The 17491-nt window shown below is 52.8% G+C and overlaps 1 protein-coding gene across 1 annotated transcript; it reads left to right on the forward strand.

The window, feature by feature from the left end:
- Window positions 1–4040: 4040 nt before the first annotated feature.
- On the forward strand, window positions 4041–15866 carry Igfbp4 (insulin like growth factor binding protein 4). Its single transcript, XM_026386858.2, has 4 exons — window positions 4041–4690; window positions 11515–11672; window positions 12573–12707; window positions 14685–15866. Exons 1-4 carry the CDS (start codon window positions 4342–4344, stop codon window positions 14817–14819), a joined length of 777 nt encoding a protein of 258 aa, XP_026242643.1. The 5' UTR covers window positions 4041–4341; the 3' UTR covers window positions 14820–15866.
- Window positions 15867–17491: the final 1625 nt, after the last annotated feature.

A 17491-nucleotide genomic window follows, 5' to 3' on the forward strand; every position in this document is an offset into this window, starting at 1 on the left:
TGAGTAAATTATATACCTCTCTGTGCCTTAGTTTCCCCATCTTAATAAAAGGATGATGATAGCACCTATGTCATGAGTTTGGGAAGCACACAAGGTCTGTGCGTGTTGATTGCTAACTATCATTATTGTGTTTATTTTGTACACTCCATCAGATAGGATGCTCCCTAAAGCAAGCCCATCAGATTAGGGGTTCCTGGAAGGCAGAACTCTATGTCCCCATAGTTAAGCTGTTTTTCTTCCTATTTTCTTTTCTTTTTTTTAAAGAGAGAGAGAGAGAGAGAGAATTTTTTTTTTAAATATTTTTTTTTTTAGTTTTCGGCAGACACAACATCTTTGTTTGTATATGGTGCTGAGGATGGAACCCGGGCCGCACGCATGCCAGGCGAGTGCGCTACTGCTTGAGCCACATCCCCAGCCCTCTTCCTATTTTCTAAGAGCCCAATGTATGCTTCTCAGAGGTTTTTGAAGTTGTACCAACACTCTGAGCTACAAGCCAATGAGGGTGTGAGGTGTAGAAGAGGCCTGGAGCCCGTTGCGGGGGCCAGGGGGAGGGGTTCCTTCATCTGTGAATTAGAAGTAGCTAGCATCTTCCCGGCCCTCAGGAGCCAGGGAGAGGCAAGGCTGCTGCCGCTGCCGTCTATGTGTCTGTGAGTGGTGTGTTGGTGGTGGTGCTACTTGATTTTCTATATTAGCCCTGAGGTGGGAAGGAAGGCTGAGTTTTGCCTTTCAGAAGGTCCTAGTCAGAGCTCCCAGTCCCTAAGGAGGCAGCAGTTGGGTAGAAGACACCAATAACCAGCACCTGTACCTGTACCCAGCTCCTTGAGTTCCAGAGCCCTTGCCTCATTTTCCCTCTCAACCATCCTGTGAGAGTAAGCCTAAATATTTTCTTTTTCTCTGTGTGTGTGGTACTAAGGATTGTACCCAAATCCTTGCACATGCTAGACCAGCACTCTACCCATGAGCTTCATCCCCAGCCCTAGCCCTCTTTATAAAAATATTTATTGTGGAACAGGTTATCACCAAGTTGCCCAGGAGGGCCTCAAACCTGTGAGCCTCCTGCTTCAGCCTTCGGAGTGGCTGGGAAGAAAACCCAGAGCCTCATACACACTAGACCACTGAGCTAAACGCACTCCCTCACCAGCCCTCATTTTTCTTTCAACAAAGGATGAAAATAACCCTTTATGTGGACAATACCTGTGATCCTAGTGACTCTGGAGGCTAAAGCAGGAGGTTTGCAAGTTCAAGGCCAGCCTGGGTAACTTAGCAAGATCCCTGTCTCAAAATAAAATAAAAAGGGCTAGGGATTTAACTCAATTGGAGGGCATTTGCCAAGCATGGGTTTGATCCCCCGTACTGGGGAAAAAAGAAAATAACCCCTCAAGATATTAAGAGGGAGATCTAAGATCACACGGCTAAGTGGCTATGCTGCAACTGAATCCAGGTTCCCTGATGCCAAGTCCCTTTATATACTGTCTCTCTCAGATACCACAGGCTTAGATGGGGACACTAACCTGATCTTCTGAGAATTTCCTTTGTTGGGGGTGTGGGGAGATAAAAGTCCTGTCACCAGGGATCTCCAGCCACTAGGGAAGTTAGTTTCCAATAGGAAGGGATGGAGGTAGAAAACATTTGGGTCTACTATGTGCTGGGTGCTTTGAACAGTTCTTTCTCTTTCTCTTGCTGCAAAGTTCCATTTTCTAGACAAGGCCTGAAGCTCAGGAGCTTAAGTAACTCTCTAGCGTGTTCCTAGTGACAAAGCTGGGATTAGAACCCAGTCATCTGGCCATGCTGACACCCATAATTCTTCCTCTAGCATGAAAGTTGTGGCCAGCGCCACCTCCTCAGCAAAGGCTTTCCATGCTCTGAGTGTAAAATTGACCACTTATGCCTGTGGGTGCCCACAGTTCCCTATGTAAACATCTCTCCGGACATGTGTGCACCTCTTAGACTTATTTTATTTACACACCTGACTTCTGTCACTAGGCAGTGAGCTCCTTTAGGCACAGAGTAGTCTTGTGCCAAGACAGAGCACAAAGTCACGCATCATAGGTACTCAGTAATTGTGGGTTGCATGAATGGTGGGAAGTGCTTGGAAGGCCTCCTCCTGTTATTCTCCTGCCTCTTTGGAACGACCCCACCCTAGTGATGGTGGGGTGGGGTGAGGAAGATGCTGAAGGATGGACTGGGGGCCGGGGAGGTATTGCGTCTGAGGTGTGGGCATCAGTCTCACCTGGATACCTGTCCAGATTTTTCACCCTTGTGGGCACTCATGCTCTATCCTTGGCATGCCTCTTGGCTCTGTCCAGCCTCTTCTCATCTTGCCTCCGGCCTCAGGACCTTTACCTTTCCTGGGTTCATCTAGGGGACAAGTCTAGCATTGGGATCAGAATCATCTTTCTTGGTCCATTTTATTTTCACAAGAGTTTTAAGGGGTGAGAAGGGTGGAGATGACTTACCTCATTTTTACAGAAAGGGACAGTCAAACTCCAAATCCATCCATTAAATTGTGGCAGAACTGGGTCCAGTGATAATGGAGGGGGATGGGGCAGAGGGGAAGTTTTCTGAATCAGGTACAGTTTGGGTTTCCCTCAGGAACTTGAGGAACCTGGCTCTATATGCCCTTCTCCAAGGCAGACAAGGTAGAAGGGACCCCACATTCTCTATATGATGGGACAGAGAAAATCCTAGACTCTTGTTCCTGGCTGTGACTCCCCAGCCCTTCTGCAGTCTCCATGGCTGCCAGTAGGTGCCGTCAGTTTGCAACTTTTTGATTTGTCCTACAGGTCCATTCCCAGGCCCTCTCTTCTCCAATCACCCCAGTTGTCTGCAATTGCAGAAAGTAGGTGGCCCAACCCCTGTGAGGTGGAAAGACCCCTGCTCTGGGAGAAGCAGCAGAAAGGGGGTTCTTTGTACCTCAGCTTGGCAGTTTTGCAGGTTTCTAGGCCAAGCTAAAAATAATTGACAGTGGGCCACTAATGATGCCTGGACAGGCCCCCTTCCCCTAAAGTCAACTCCAGGCTAGCAGGAGCCTTTGTGAGGGAGGAAGGGTGAGTATTAGGGCACCAGAGAAGGAAGCTAGGAAATGGGTGAGTTTCTGCTTCAAATGCTATTCTAGACTTCCTCCCAATCCTAGCATTGGGGCAAGGGTGGGAGATACTGGCACCAATAAGATTTCAAGGAAGGGTGAGCCAGCCCTGACACTAGCCCAAAGAGTGGCACTAAGTGAATTATAAAAGGGCACCTCTTCCTCAAAACCTTGACTGCCATCTGCTGGGAAACCGTCACAACAGCTATACAAATAAACAATGACTACAAGGAATGGTGCCCCCTGGAGTTGTTCAATGCACAGCTTGTACTTTGCAAGTGGTGATCTCCCAGGCCAATCTCTCTCCAGAGCCCATGTGGGCAGTAGAGGCAAACATCCAGGAAGGAGGAAGAGGCTTGGCACCTCTCTCCATGATTTGGGTTGATTCCATCCTGGGGAGGCAGGGTGGACCAGGGCCCAAGTGAACCCTGGGGAGACTTAAGGGGGAAGGTTCCCAGGGGGCAAGTGGGAAGAGAGCCTATTAGCGTCTTAGGGTCACCAGGCCTTTCCATGACCCTTGTTGCCCATATGCCTTGCGCCTTGCCCCACCTCACCAGTCCAGTGGTGGAGACTGGAAGTACTGGGGAAGGGTGGAAAGGACTCTGGTCAGGGAGACTGAATAAGCCCACCCCGGAGTCGGCTAGGAGGCCAGGTTCTCTTAAGGTTAGGGAGGTATCCTCCGAAATCGGGGAGGGAGCCAAACAGCAGCACCTTCGTTTCCCCTCTTCCTGCCTCACCTCCCCAGCTCCAGTTCAGAGGCGCACTGGGCGCTTGCCACCGCTTCCAAACTGCGCCGCTTCCTTCTACGGTGCAAAGGACTTTCAGATGTTGCAGCGGCGGCGACTCAGGACAGCGCCCCCTCCCCCTGACGGCCGCCTCTCCCTGCCCCCCTCGCCCGCCCCGGCTCCCCCACCTCGGGGAAGGCGCTGGGGGTGTGGCCAGGGGCCGGTATAAAGTCCGGGGAGCTGGTCCCGGGCAGCCGCTCAGCCCCCTGCCCCCAGCCGCCCGCCTTCTGCCTGGGCCGGGCCGAGGATGCGGCGCAGCGCCTCGGCTGCCAGGCTCGCTCCGCTCCGGCGCGCTTGCTAACTTCCCTCGGCTCTGTCATTGCCCGCCAGCCGGGCCGCCCCGTTTCCCCGCGCTCTCCGGGTGGGGTCCTCCAGGCGCGCCGGGCGCTGCCGCCGGGTACCCACGCTTCCCGCCCGCGTGCCCGCGCTCCCCGCCTGCGCCCATCGCCCGCTCCAGGTCCTCGCGCGGTCATGCTGTCCCTCTGCCTCGTGGCCGCCCTGCTGCTGGCCGCAGGGCCCGGGCCGAGCCTGGGCGACGAAGCCATCCACTGCCCGCCCTGCTCCGAGGAGAAGCTGGCGCGCTGCCGCCCCCCCGTGGGCTGTGAGGAGCTGGTGCGGGAGCCCGGCTGCGGCTGTTGCGCCACTTGCGCCCTGGGCTTAGGGATGCCCTGTGGGGTGTATACTCCCCGCTGCGGCTCTGGCCTGCGCTGCTACCCACCCCGTGGGGTAGAGAAGCCCCTGCACACGCTGATGCACGGGCAAGGCGTGTGCATGGAGCTGGCGGAGATCGAGGCCATCCAGGAAAGCCTTCAGCCCTCTGGTAAGATCCCTACCCTCCCACACCCTTCCCAGTGCACTCTTTCTCAGTAACTTATTTCCAATTCATGGCTGGCTTGGAAGGCCCTTGAAAATCCCCTGTGAATTGAGGCGCAAGCAGGTACGTGGCAGGGCCCGACTGGCATGGGACAGGATCAGCCAAGGAAACTGCTCCTGAATTCCTAGCTGTAATTGCCACCATCAAGGGGAACTTTGTCTCATCCCTCATCTCAAACATCCCAGGGGTGCCTATTTGTTTTTTTCTTTAATTTAATTTTTTTTTTGTGTGTGTGTGTGTGTGTGTGGTGGGGGGCTGGGGATTGAACCCAGGGCTTTGTGTATGCATTCTATCACTGAGTTACATCCCCAGTCCGCAGGGAGTGCCTATTTGGGAAGAAGGGTCTCAACGATAGGCCTGGCTGCTGATGCAAGAGTGGAAAATCAAGTGACTTCGTCAGGTCGAGTCAGCCGTCTAGGTTCAGAAAACTGGGGGACGGAATGGGGTGTCTATGGGGGTTGGGGGCAGCTTTCTGTTCCTGATCCAGAGGCCACCCCTCACTATTGCCACAGGTAACGTCACCCCTCCCTCAGTCTGAGGAACCAGGACATGGACTTCGTCATCTTATAGTGGGGTGGGTTGTACAAATCATAGGGACTTTGATGATGAGGGGCATCAGACTTGCCCTTTCCCAAAACCCTGAGCTCTTTTCTCTTGCTTATTCAGTGGAAAGACAGGGGTCTTTCTGCCAGACCCTGGCAACTCTCCCTGCCCTGCTATGCAGGATCTCTACTCTTTTCTCCTGGCAGGTGCCATCTGAGGTGGCAGAAGAGAAGTTTTGGCTCCCAGCCCAGAATTGCAGAAACCTTAGGGGCATGGGATAGGAAATAGAGGAAAGGGGGAGTGAGAGAGAAAGAGAGAAGACAGAAGACTCTGAGAAGACCCACTGCCCCAACCTCATTCTTACACTTTCTCTTTGTCCATTTCTCTGTTGGCCATTTCCAGTTTCTCCTTAGAATCCTTCTCAGTCTTTTTCCTTCCTTCTCTTGTTCTTTTGTTGTTTCCTGCCGTGCCTCTCGGCTTCTAGTTTCGCCATTACAATCTTTTTTTTTTTTCTTCTCTTTCCACATTTCTTATTGGTTCATTATAGTTGTACATAATGGTGGGATTTGTTGTTACATATTGGTACATGCACACAATATAATAACAGAATTGTCCAGTACTGCTCCCCAGGAACCCCTCCCCCCACCCCTCACCATAGTATTCATTTTTTTAAAATATATTTTTATTTGTAGATGGACACAATACCTTTATTTTATTTTTATGTGGTGCTGAGGATTGAACCCAGTGCCTCCCACATGCCAGGCGAGCCTCTACCACTGAGCTACAGCCCCAGCCCCTCATCATAACATTCTGAAGTTCTCTTTTCACAATGTCTTCTGTGCATTATCAGTTTCTTTCCCTTTCTCCACATTGTTCGGTTTTCCTGCTTCTCTGACTTTTGCCTCTCTGTCTCTGTGTCCCTTACCATGTCTGCCTCTTGTCTTTCTGATCTCTGCTTTTCTCCTCTCTGCCTCTGGTTCTCCTTCCCTCTCTGATTGTTTTGCTCTCCCTGTGCCTCTCTGCGCCTGTCCCTTTTCCTGGTGCTTGAGGCTTCCATTGTTGCAGTCCGGATGCTGAGACTCTGGCCCCAAGCTTCCTGCCCTGGGTCCCAGACTGCTTCACTTCCTCAATCCTCTGTAGCTTGTTAGCTGGAGGAGAGCAGGATGCAGGGAAAACAGGAAGGAGGTGGACCCCAGGGGTCTGGGCCTCCAGCCTTTCTGCCCTTCCTGCCCCTGGGCAGGGAGAGATGGGTCAGCAGAAAACCTTCTAGGGGAAATGCCAGCCTGACACCCAGCACTCCTGGGGTGGGAAGTCCTGGGGGAGTAAGTCACTGATTTGGAGGCAGAGATGCCAGTGGCAGTGAGAATAGGAGTGAGGGCTGAGCCCCTGGGTTCCCTGAGTACAGCAGGGCCACTTCCCTTTGAATTTCCATCCTCCACCAGCCAGTGGGTAACTGGCAGCAGATAAGGATGGCTGGTGGCTCCTTTTCTCTCATCAACTTGAACATAAAGCAGAAGAGCCCTCTGAGGGTCTTCTTCTCTGACTGGGTAGGAGAATCCTAGAGGAGGAAAATCTGATTCTTCAGGGGATCAGGGAGGGCATGGCATGGACAGTTTGTGATTGACATGTGAACATAATGCAAACCAGCCTTGAGAGATGTCTAGGAATGGAGTGGCTTTAGATCCCCTTTGGAAAACAGAGCCCAGGTCTCTGATGGCCTTGTCCTCTACCATGTTGTACATGCAAACACATAGAGAGGGAAAAAGAATCAGAAGGACCCTGGGTAAACTAGGTACATAACAACAAGCTCTGCCCATGCCCTCTCATCCCATCATCATAGAAGTACTCCTTCTTGTGCCTTGGCCTTATTGCACCATGGGGAGCGTACCCCCTAGGATTGTGCAGCATCTCTGCATGGGTTCTGGTGAGATAAAATGAGCAAGGCTTAGACCCTAAACCCACTATCCTCTTTAGCTTTACACTATTAACAGACCACTGTTCCTACTAGGCTCCCAGACTTGAGCCCTCTGGACTGGAATAGCTTGGTAGAGATGTCAGGTCATTTCTGTGCTTTCCTCTTGGGGCTGAGCTTCTTCAGCAGGTGGTCAGGGAGGATGGTCAGTTGGCAGGCTCCTGTCCCTGGCCTGTGATGGTTTGGGTGCCTCCTATTAACCCCGGGGGCAGGCCTCTCCTTCCATCTCCAGCCAGCCCTGCCCCGCTTTCTCAGATAGCCAGATTGTGGATTAACACCGCTGAGGTCACCAGAGGTGGGGGTAGGCATGTGCTTCAGAAGCCCACAAGTCAGCATCGTGGTACTGATCCCTCCACTCATAGAAGCTGGGGGAGTGTTTGGTGGGGAGATCAGGCCTAGGACAGGGAGTTCCTAAACTGGGCTCTGGGTCCCTCCAGGACAGGGTTAGAGAGCAGGCAGACTGGGTTAATTTTTAGTCAACGCAGCAAATATTGTCCTCCCTACTTCAGTACTGGGAATCCAGTCATGTCATGGAAACAGGGCCTTCCCAGAAATTCTGTGCTTGGGGGAGGGGAAAGGAGGAGCATGGCTGCTTAGCATTTTTTCTTTAGTATTGGCAAAGTCCAAATTATTGGTGCCTTGGCCATCAGAAATCTTTCCATTTAAAGACATAGGGGCAGCAGAGACACGCTTTACTCCTTCCCTCCACCCATGTGACTTCAGTGTCCCCATCTGCAAAGTGGGAATGGTAGTGGGTAATAGCATCGGGGGGCCTGGCATGGAGTAAGAGCTCAGTAAATTGGAGTAATGATGAAGATGGAGATGAAGAGCAGCTGGTGCTGGGACTGTGGGGGCCTCTAGGGCAGAGGAACCAAGGTAGGGGACATTCAGAGGAGCTGAGAGGGGTCGGTTGCCTCTGAGGGCCTTTTCCTGCTTTACAGGGATACACCAGGCTACATGCCTTACTGAGGCTGGTGGCTTGATACAATGGTGAGGGGACACTCTTGAGCCAGACCTTAAAGAAAGGGCCTGGCATCCCACACATGCAGTCTTGCCTTCTCCAGCCAGAGTCCAGGAGAAGAAGGAATAGAATTCTTGCAGGGCAGGTGGGTGACCCTCAAGGGGAAGGGCGAAACTTCTGTGTCTGGGTGGTGGGGTCCATCCGGTTCATAGCTTGGGGATGGGACTGGAATTGGGGAAAAATCATGGGGGTGAATTCAGGCAGCAGGAACTTTGCAGCCATTGATAACAATGGCACCGCAAGGCAGTTGGTTTAGCTCCGGCTGCCTCCAAGCTGGGGCTGGAGGAGAAGACCTCCCTGACCTTGGAAGTTCCACCTCCCAAACAAGCTTTCGGGAGGGGTCTGACTCCAGATTCTGTTCAGAGAAGAACCTGGGGGCCTTGGGACTTCTGCAGAGGGCACTATCAGGGTGAACACTGGAAAGTTAATGTTTTCAGAGACCCAGTGCTATAACCCTTATCCCCTAAACCCGTGCCTAGGGGTGGATTCCTGGGGTGGTTCCTCAGTCTGCCAGTTAAGCAAGACTGGGCAAGGAAAAGTTACAGATTAAGTGGAAAGTCAACAAATTTATGTTACAGAGAGACTGGGAAGTCATCATGCCCTGCCTTGGGTCTACGTCTCTGACCCAGGGCAGGGTCAGAGTGCCTGAGTGCATGTGCTTGTGTGTGCGTGGATGAGTGTGTCTGGACACGTGATTGTTTGTATGTTTGTGATTCTTGAGGTCCAGCCTGTCTGAGTGTGGGGGCAGATATGGACTTATTCTGTGGACCTGAGTCCCCAGGTCAGTCAGTAAGGCGCTACTCTCCCAATCTGGTGGGTTCTACTCTTAACTTAGATGTGATCTAGGGATCAGTGGCTGGGCCAAGGGGCGACCAACAGTGGGTAGGCCAGCAGCCCTCTGCCTCAGCCTTGCCGAGAAAATCCTCTCTGTATTACATGGGGTCATTCCAACACAAGAGCACAAGCTATGTTTCTGGGCTTACCTTCTACCCCATGCAGCCCTCGGTTTCAGAGGGCTACCCAATTGTCCTCTTTAGAGGTGACCATTCCAAATATCCATGGATGATTCCTTGAGGTGTAATCCTTTGTGAGTTTCCACTCATAGAAGCTCCGTGCTGGAAATCACAGAGGATCAAGCCTCTGCTCCCTCTCCCTCCGGCTTCCTAAGGCTCCCCCACACCGAGGCTACAAGGCTAGGCATCTCCAGGGTGAGGAGCTCTCTGTTTTCTGAGACAGCCCCTTTCTTCAGAAAACGTACTCCTTGAACTCCCTGAGGCTAGGAACATTCTGTCCATTTACTGAGAGGGACAAGAGTCCCCGTGCAAAGTCATGCTTTCCTTCATGGTTGTGAAAAGAAGGCACACTCCACACTCAGGAAGAATGAAGGCCTTCTGGGTTGGAAAGGTGTCCCTAGAGTTAGTGTCCCGGGCTGTGGCTAAGGACCAGTGATCCGCTCCAGCCTTTCACAGGTGGAATGATGAGGTTTTTGCTGGCACCTCAGCTCGGCTTCTGTCCCTCTGCGATGGGGTGCTAATTCTTTTATGTCTTCTCTTCCCTCTTTCTCTCCACTCCCCAGCTCTATCCGGTGCCCCTGAAACCTTGTGACAGGTCTTGCTGCAGTGTCTTCTCTTTGGCTGGCTCTCAGGAGCTGGATGTGGAACTGGAGCCCCCTTTCGCGTCTTTCTGGGGATGTCACTCGGGCAGAAGGGTGGCTTGGATGTATCTGCTCCATTCCCTCCTTCCTTTCGACTCCTCTTTCTAAGCCAGCTCTCCACTCGTGACACAATCTTCCATCCTTGATGACTCAATTTTATGAGTAACCTTCACAAAGACTTTCTGGTGGTCTAAGGTCTCCCTCCTCAGGTTTCCCTTTATCTATGTGCTTCCCTCCTCTTCCCCCAAACTAGAAGAAAAAGAGAAGCACCCCCCATCCCACCCCACCCCACCAGTGTTGGCTAGGCAGAAAAATACCATTTGACCCTGAGGCAGCTCTGGGACTGCTGCCATGCATGGAGGAACCTGCTAACTCCTCAGGAAAAAAAATCCTGACGCAAACCAGATGTAACCTCCTGTCCGGCTGCCAACATCTGGAATGCTGGCAGGGGCTCTGCACTCAGGCCTTGAGCGAGCTGCCAAGCCCGAGCATTTCAGAGGTGGCTCTGATGTGCGGAAAGGCCTTCCAGTCCCGGCCTCCTTCTCCAGTTCTGCCCTGCATTCCACTTTTGGCCGCCTGGAGCACATTATCATGGGGGGACTTCTGGATAGGGTTTCTCTGGAGCTCAGATGGCGCCTTCAGGAGATCCAGTGGAGGGATCTCCTGATCCAGATGTCCACTGCCTTGGCTCTGAGTGACATGACACCTAAGGTCTAGGGATGGGACAGTTAGAGATGGAGGGCTGGAGGAACATGTGCAGCTGTCCTCTTGTCCCTGGGGCCACACAGGTTGTCACTCATACACACCCCCCACCCCCACACTCACTTTCGCATGCAGGCAGTGGGGAGAGCCTTTGGGGTCACATTTCTCCTCACTCATGGAAAGTCTGATTATGGCCCTCAGGATCCCTCATTGGCCCTGCCAGACATTTGGAAAGAGCAAGAATGGAGACAGGAAGAGCCAGCTGACTGAGAGGGGGATGTTGGGAGGAGCTGAATGAGGGAGACAAGATCCGGTAGGGGGCCCCCTGCTTGCCTCAGACCTCCCTGCAGGGCCCAGGGGACCCTCCTGCCATCTGGGCAGCTGCAGCTGGTGACTCATCTGTGGACTGGACTGGGTGGGGTGAGGGACAAGTCAAGGACTTCAAGAGGAATATTCTCCTGAGGAGGTCCAGGGGAGTGGGCTGGGCTGGGGGGCTGCTTTCATTTCTTCCTGTCTCCCAGGCTCCCTGCTTTTCTCCAGCACCAGGCTGATGAACTCTGTGGAGGGGAGAAAGCAGGTGGGAGGTGGGGCTGGTGTGAAGCCCTGTTCTCTTCTTTTTTGGGGGGGGATGTACTGGAGATTGAACTTGGGGGCACTCAACCACTGAGCCATATCCCCAGCCCTATTTTGTATTTTATTTAGAGACAGGGTCTCCCTGAGTTGCTAAGTGTCTCACTGGGTTGCTGAGGCTGGCTTTGAACTCATGATCCTCTTGTCTCGGCATTCTGAGCCGCTGGGATTACAGGTGTGCGCCACCGCCCCTGGCAAGCCCTGTTCTGTTCTGGTGCTGACTTCTGCCCTTCTTGCCTTGACTACAGACAAAGATGAAGGTGACCATCCTAACAACAGCTTCAGCCCTTGCAGCGCTCATGACCGCAGGTGCCTGCAAAAGCACTTCGCCAAAATTCGGGACCGGAGCACCAGTGGGGGCAAGATGAAAGTCATTGGGACACCTCGGGAGGAAGTCCGGCCTGTGGTGAGGACCTCTGCCCCACAGATATGCATGTGCATGGACATCACCACCATCACCACCAGATCTGGACTCTGTTCACCCAGCAGGCATTGATACCTACTGTGTGCAAGATGCACTTCAAGAGAGAATCCTTACTCCTTTCTTTGCATTTCCTTCCTGCTCCTCAGTTATAAACACTGGTGTAGCTGAAGCTGAAGTGATAGTTCAGTACTGGTATACTTCCTTGTTCTGATTGGTAAGAAGCAGGGTTCCAACCCCCCTGGTGCTTCTTGGATTCCCCATCCCAGACTTCAGTAACTAAAGGGGGAATGCCGGCCAAAGCAGGGGTCCTTGGGACCCTGCTCCAGGGTCTGGCTAATGTCCTTTATGATACATGGTACTGATGGACCTGAACTGGGCCTTACAAGTTATTTATTTATTTAGTTTTTGGGTGCGGGATATTAACTCAGGGACACTCAACCATTGAGTATTTTATTTAGAGACAGGGTCTCACTGAGTTGCTTAGCACCTCGCTTTTGCTGAGGCTGGCTTTGAGCTCTGGATCCTCCTGCCTCAGCCTCCTGAACCGCTGGGATTAGCCCCTACACCAGGCCACAAGTTTTTAATTCTGTGATTTTTCTCTATCCCTCCTGCGTAGACATCCCCCTGTTCTGACCTCCATAGGTCTCCATAGCTCCATTCCACACCAGGTCCCTCCCTCAATTCACACTCCTCCTTTATAGAAACTCTTTGGCTCGAGACCCTCTCCTCAGTGTCCCTCTCTTCCCCCCACTAATGTCCCCTGAGCCTGAGACCTTGCCTCCACCTCTTCAGGTCCCTCCCAGCTTCCAGGCATTCCAGGCCTTCCGCCCCTGTTTAGTTCTGAGTTCCAGAGCTCTCACTCCTCTCTCCTCTCCTCCCCAGCCCCAGGGCTCCTGCCAGAGCGAGCTGCACCGGGCCCTGGAGCGCCTGGCTGCCTCACAGAGTCGCACCCACGAGGACCTCTTCATCATCCCCATCCCCAACTGCGACCGCAATGGCAACTTCCACCCCAAGCAGGTGGGTCTTGGGCTCAGCCCTGCCTGGGTTCCAGGGGCGTCCTTGGACTCTCTGCAGGATGGTCCTGGGTGGAAATCTTTGGAAGGGGGTCCTCCTCAACCCAAACCCAATCCCTCCGCCTTCTTGAAGCCCTATCCCAACCCTGGAGCCTCAGTTTGCTCTTCCCAACCCAGATGAAGAGACCAAGACCCAGAGAAGTATAAAAGGGTCCTGGTTGGCCTGAAATCATTGCACTGACTTCACAGCACAGATTCTCCCCACCTCCGGGGATGCTTCTGTCATCTCTGGATTCTCTGTCTATGGGGTAGATGTCCTGCCAACCTCTGCTCCAGCCCTCACCCTGCTCTAGTCCAAGGAAGAGGTCTCCCTTGTCACTAATGTCTGATGTTTCACCTGGGCCCAGAAGGGTCCAAGTCATAAGGAGTCAGGGAGGACTCCCAGCCCACCCAGCTGAGCGGCACAACCAGCTGGTGCAGCAAGGATGGAGGTGGAGCCAGGGTTAGCAGCCCCCTACAGGCATTTTGGTTGGAAGCAGAGGAGGGAGGGGCAAGAGAGAAGTTGTAAAGGCAGCAGCCTCCATATTCCCTCCTACCCTTGCAGTGTGGGGTCTCTGATGGCTCTCTGGAGGCTAGGATGTCCCTCAGGGTTGCCCTTCTCCAGCCCATCTCTGGCCCATCAACAGGGTAGCAATCTGGACAGAGTGCTGGGGGTGGCCATGCAGCCCTGACCTGGGTCTCCTCCAGCATTTGTGGATATAGACACATATGCCTGTGTGTGAGCTGTGGGCACACATGCCCTCCCACATGCTGTGGACACGTCTACCACCTGGGTTGCCATGTGACCAGCAGAGGCCTTGCTAGGAGGGCAAAGGCTGCTTCTGGGTCTATAAATCCCAGCATGGCATGAGAAGGGCCTTACGTAGTAGTAGTGAGCGGTGGACTAGAGGGAGCTCCCCAGAACCAGTGCCTGCCCCATCTCCAGCCTTTACCCCAACACAAATTCTATCCTTGTCCTTGTTCTGTAAGTTCCTCCACAATTGAAAAACAAAAACCTAATAAAACTAATAAACTACATCCCTGCCCACCCCCCTTTTTAAATTTTTAAGACAGGGTCTTGCTAAGTTACTTAAGGCCTTGCTGTATTATTGAGGCTGGCCTTGAACTTGCAATCTTCCTGCCTCAGCCTCCCAATACCCTGCGACTATAGGTGTGCACAACCATGCCTGGACAAGATTTTTTTTTGTTGTTGTTATTTTTAGCAGTTTTAGGGTTACAAAAAATTGAGTAGAAAGTAGAGTTCCCATATCTTGCCTCCTCCTCGCCCCAGTCTTGCCTATTATTAACATCTTACATTAGTGTGGTCCATCTGATATAGTTGGTGAGCCAATGTTGATGTATTATCATTAACTGAAGTTTAGAGTTTACATCAGCCTTCACTTTTTGTGTTGTACAATTTTATATCTTTTTCCTTCCTCCAATTTTTATTACAGTGAAAGTTGTGACTCTTGACCCTTTATCCCAGGCCAATTCTGAGTCAACCTTCATTTGAACTCTAATTCTGACTCTGGACTATACTTTTATCTCCACCAGTGTCTTTTTTTTTTTTTTTTGGTAGTACTAGGGATTGAACCCAGGGATGCTTAACCACTGAGCTACATCCCCAGTCCTTTTTTTTTTTTTTTTTATTTTGAGACAGGGTCTCACTAAATTGCTTAGAGCCTCGATAAGTTGCTGAGGCTGGCCTTGGACTTGTGATCCTCCTGCTGAGCCACCGGGATTACAGGCATGTGCCACTGTGCCTGGCTGGACCCTTCCTTCTTGACCAAGTTCTCCCAGCAAGCTCACAGAACCTGTACTTAGAAAGAGCCTTCACCTTCCGATGCCATCTTGGAGTGGCAACTGTCCGACTTGGGGGCTGGACTGGAATAGGGGCAGCCTGCCTGGAATCATCTGACCCCTCATGCCCTTGTCTTGGCAGTGTCACCCAGCTCTGGATGGGCAGCGCGGCAAATGCTGGTGTGTGGACCGGAAGACAGGCGTGAAGCTTCCAGGAGGCCTGGAGCCCAAAGGGGAGCTGGACTGCCACCAACTGGCTGACAGCTTCCGAGAGTGACACCTGCTAGCAGGCAGGGGGCTCGGTGCCCCCTACTACCCCCATGCTTGGGGGCTGCAGAGTTGACCTGGAGTGGAGTCTGAGTCTGGGTCCAAGCTTTGCCTTTGACCCAGAAGTTTCCCTTGGCATGTGTGCGTGTGTGTGCGTGTGTATGTTTATGGGCACGAGTGTGCCCTTGGGGTAAGCCAGAGCCTGGAGTGTCCTCTTTGAGCTTAGATAGCCCAAGAGGTCTGAGAGTGGCAATGGGGAGCCCTGTTGTGTTTCCAGATCAATCCTGGATTCATTCATGCATTCAGTCATCTAAAAACATTTATTGACCACATATTATGTGCCAGCTATAGTTTCCAGCCCTGGGTACCCTTGTTCTGACTTCCTCTAATTGTGGCATATGAGCCATTCCCGTAAAGTGAGCGTAGGCCTGTGGGAGAAGAGAAACCTCTTTCCTAGAGTCAGAGAGAGAGACGTGCATATTGTCTCTTCCCTTATCTAGTCACAGGGTGGGAGCCAGTTCAAGGACCATGAGACCTAGATCCACACCCAAGGCTTAGGCTTGCTGGGCTCCCCTGCTCTTCTTCCCCACCCCCCACTCCCCATTGTGGGGGAGAGGACCTGGGAGACAAACCTGCTTTTGGGCCTGGGTGTTGTGCCATCTGCTTGATTGCTTGGCAGCTGAGACCCTGTTTTGAGGGAGGGAGAGGGGACAGAGGAAGGCATGCAGGACAGAGGGTTCAGGTCAGGCTATGCCTTTGAGCAGTCAGGTGGGAAAAAGGATTGCAAGGTTGGGTTGAGCGTGCCTGATGGATGATGTACGTGTTGGGGGATGAAAGGCTTGCCTGGGGTCTTGTTTCCTATCCTGTTTGTGGTCACAGCTATGAAATCACCAGGGTGACCCCGTCTTTCCAGTGGCTCTGCCCTCCTCCCAACATCTCTTTCCCCTACACCTCCCACAAGTCCCTCTGAGCATTTTCTAGCTTGACTGGAGACTTAGGGACCCGCTGGTCAGCTGGGGTGTCTGTCTTTCTCCTCCCTCCTGCCCCACCCCCACTTTTTTTTTTTTTAACAAAACCAAAAAAAATGTCCAGATAATTGTGTTTGGTTGACTTATTTACTATCAGAGACGTGGATGGACCAGGGGTGGAGAGAGGTGGGCACTGTGGGGTTCCCATTCCTTCCTGCATGGAAGAACACTTGAGAGGACAGTCCTCCCTGAAGAGGCCTGTCTGGGCTCTCAGATTCCTGGTGGGTGGACTGGCTTCTGAAGGGAGGGTGTGACCAAGGACAGCCCTGTTGGGACAGAGCTGCCTTCTGGATTCGCTGGGATGTGGAGCTGGGGCATTTCCTAGGGCACGGGGCAGATTGGGTTTGCATCTGGAGTTGATTTATTAATTTACTGGGGGGCGGGGGGCAGGGGGCACTCCCTGCCTTGGGAAAGGGGCGAGAACTCTGCAGCACATTCCACAGCTCTTTACTGGGGGGTGGTTTTGAGTTTGATTCTGAGGAGCTGGGAATGGAGACATCCTTGACCTGGCTGTGGGCTCTCAGTGCTAGCCCCTGCTTCAGAACTTGTGGCCACGTGAATTCCTGGCCATTTTGCAATACCCCTCCTGCTCCCACACCTCTTTTTGTGTAGGGTTAGGCTGATCTCTCACATGGGGGTCCCTTCCCAGGAGGCCACAGGCAGCCTGGAGACCCTGTGCCCTGAGTGCTGCCTGCTGGGGAAAAGAGTGTGTCCTGTCCCTCTCCTCCCCCATTCCGGGGTGCTCCCAGGCTTGTGACTACACTGGCCCCTGACTTCCTTAGCACCTGTGCTACCAGCATCCTGAGCCCAGGGCTGCTGTCTCCAGCTTTCTAGCAAGTCTAGCTCTGCCTCAGCGGGCGCAGCCTGCAGCCGCCTGCAGCCATCTGGTCTCCCAGGCGCCAGGCTGCTGCCAGCAGAAGGAGATAAAGAACAAAGTGGTGTTGAGAGTACCTCCCCGGGCCGCTGGCCACCCTTCCCAGAGCCCCCTCCTTCTGAGGCCTGGGCTAAGGCATGTTGGGCTAGGAGGTGGTGCAGCCCCAAGATTAAGTTTTGGGTCCTGAGTAGAAGGATCTCTTTCCCTGAAATGTATCTTTCCAACCCCCTTCCCAGTGCTTGAACCCTTGGCAGGTTGTGGGAGTTTTTTTTTTTTTTTTCCTTGCTCGGGTCTCCAAGAAAAGCAGGCTCCAGCATAGCATACACTGGGCCCGGGTTTCAGTCCCCAGTACCACACACACACACACACAGAGCTGATTTTTAAGCAGAGTCTGTGTGGAGGTAGCACTGTGTGTGGCCTGGGGTGTGTCCGTGTGACAGATACATGGTCATGGGATTTGTGTGGGGGGTGCGTGTGTGAAGGTAGCCTGGTGAGGCCTGGGAGTAGGGGCTTTTACCCATGGGTGTAGAGGAGACATATTTGTGTGGTGTTTGTGTGGGCAGTGTGAATCTGAGCGCGTCTTTGTGAGGTGAGAAGAGAGAAGGAGACATTTACAGAGCCTGTCACTTCCTTCTAAGCTATGAGTGAGTGGACCCTCACTCATTAGGTGTCCCCATTGAAGGTTTTAAGGGAGTTGTCTAACACTGGAGAACAGAGCATGTATACTGTTGAGGGGGTTCCACACTCCACCACTCCCCTCTGAGAGCTGGTCCCATGACC

Source organism: Urocitellus parryii, chromosome 7, assembly GCF_045843805.1.
Source record: "Urocitellus parryii isolate mUroPar1 chromosome 7, mUroPar1.hap1, whole genome shotgun sequence".
In the NCBI taxonomy this organism is placed as follows: domain Eukaryota; kingdom Metazoa; phylum Chordata; class Mammalia; order Rodentia; family Sciuridae; genus Urocitellus; species Urocitellus parryii.

What these genes read in the sequence shown, in the direction of transcription:
- Igfbp4 (XM_026386858.2), top strand. Translation starts at nt 4,342, where the DNA reads ATGCTGTCCCTCTGCCTCGTGGCCGCCCTGCTGCTGGCCGCAGGGCCC. An exon ending in GGGAGGAAGTCCGGCCTGTG is followed by an intron (nt 11,673 to 12,572) that starts GTGAGGACCTCT and finishes TCTCCTCCCCAG; the next exon opens with CCCCAGGGCTCCTGCCAGAG. An exon ending in GCAACTTCCACCCCAAGCAG is followed by an intron (nt 12,708 to 14,684) that starts GTGGGTCTTGGG and finishes TTGTCTTGGCAG; the next exon opens with TGTCACCCAGCTCTGGATGG.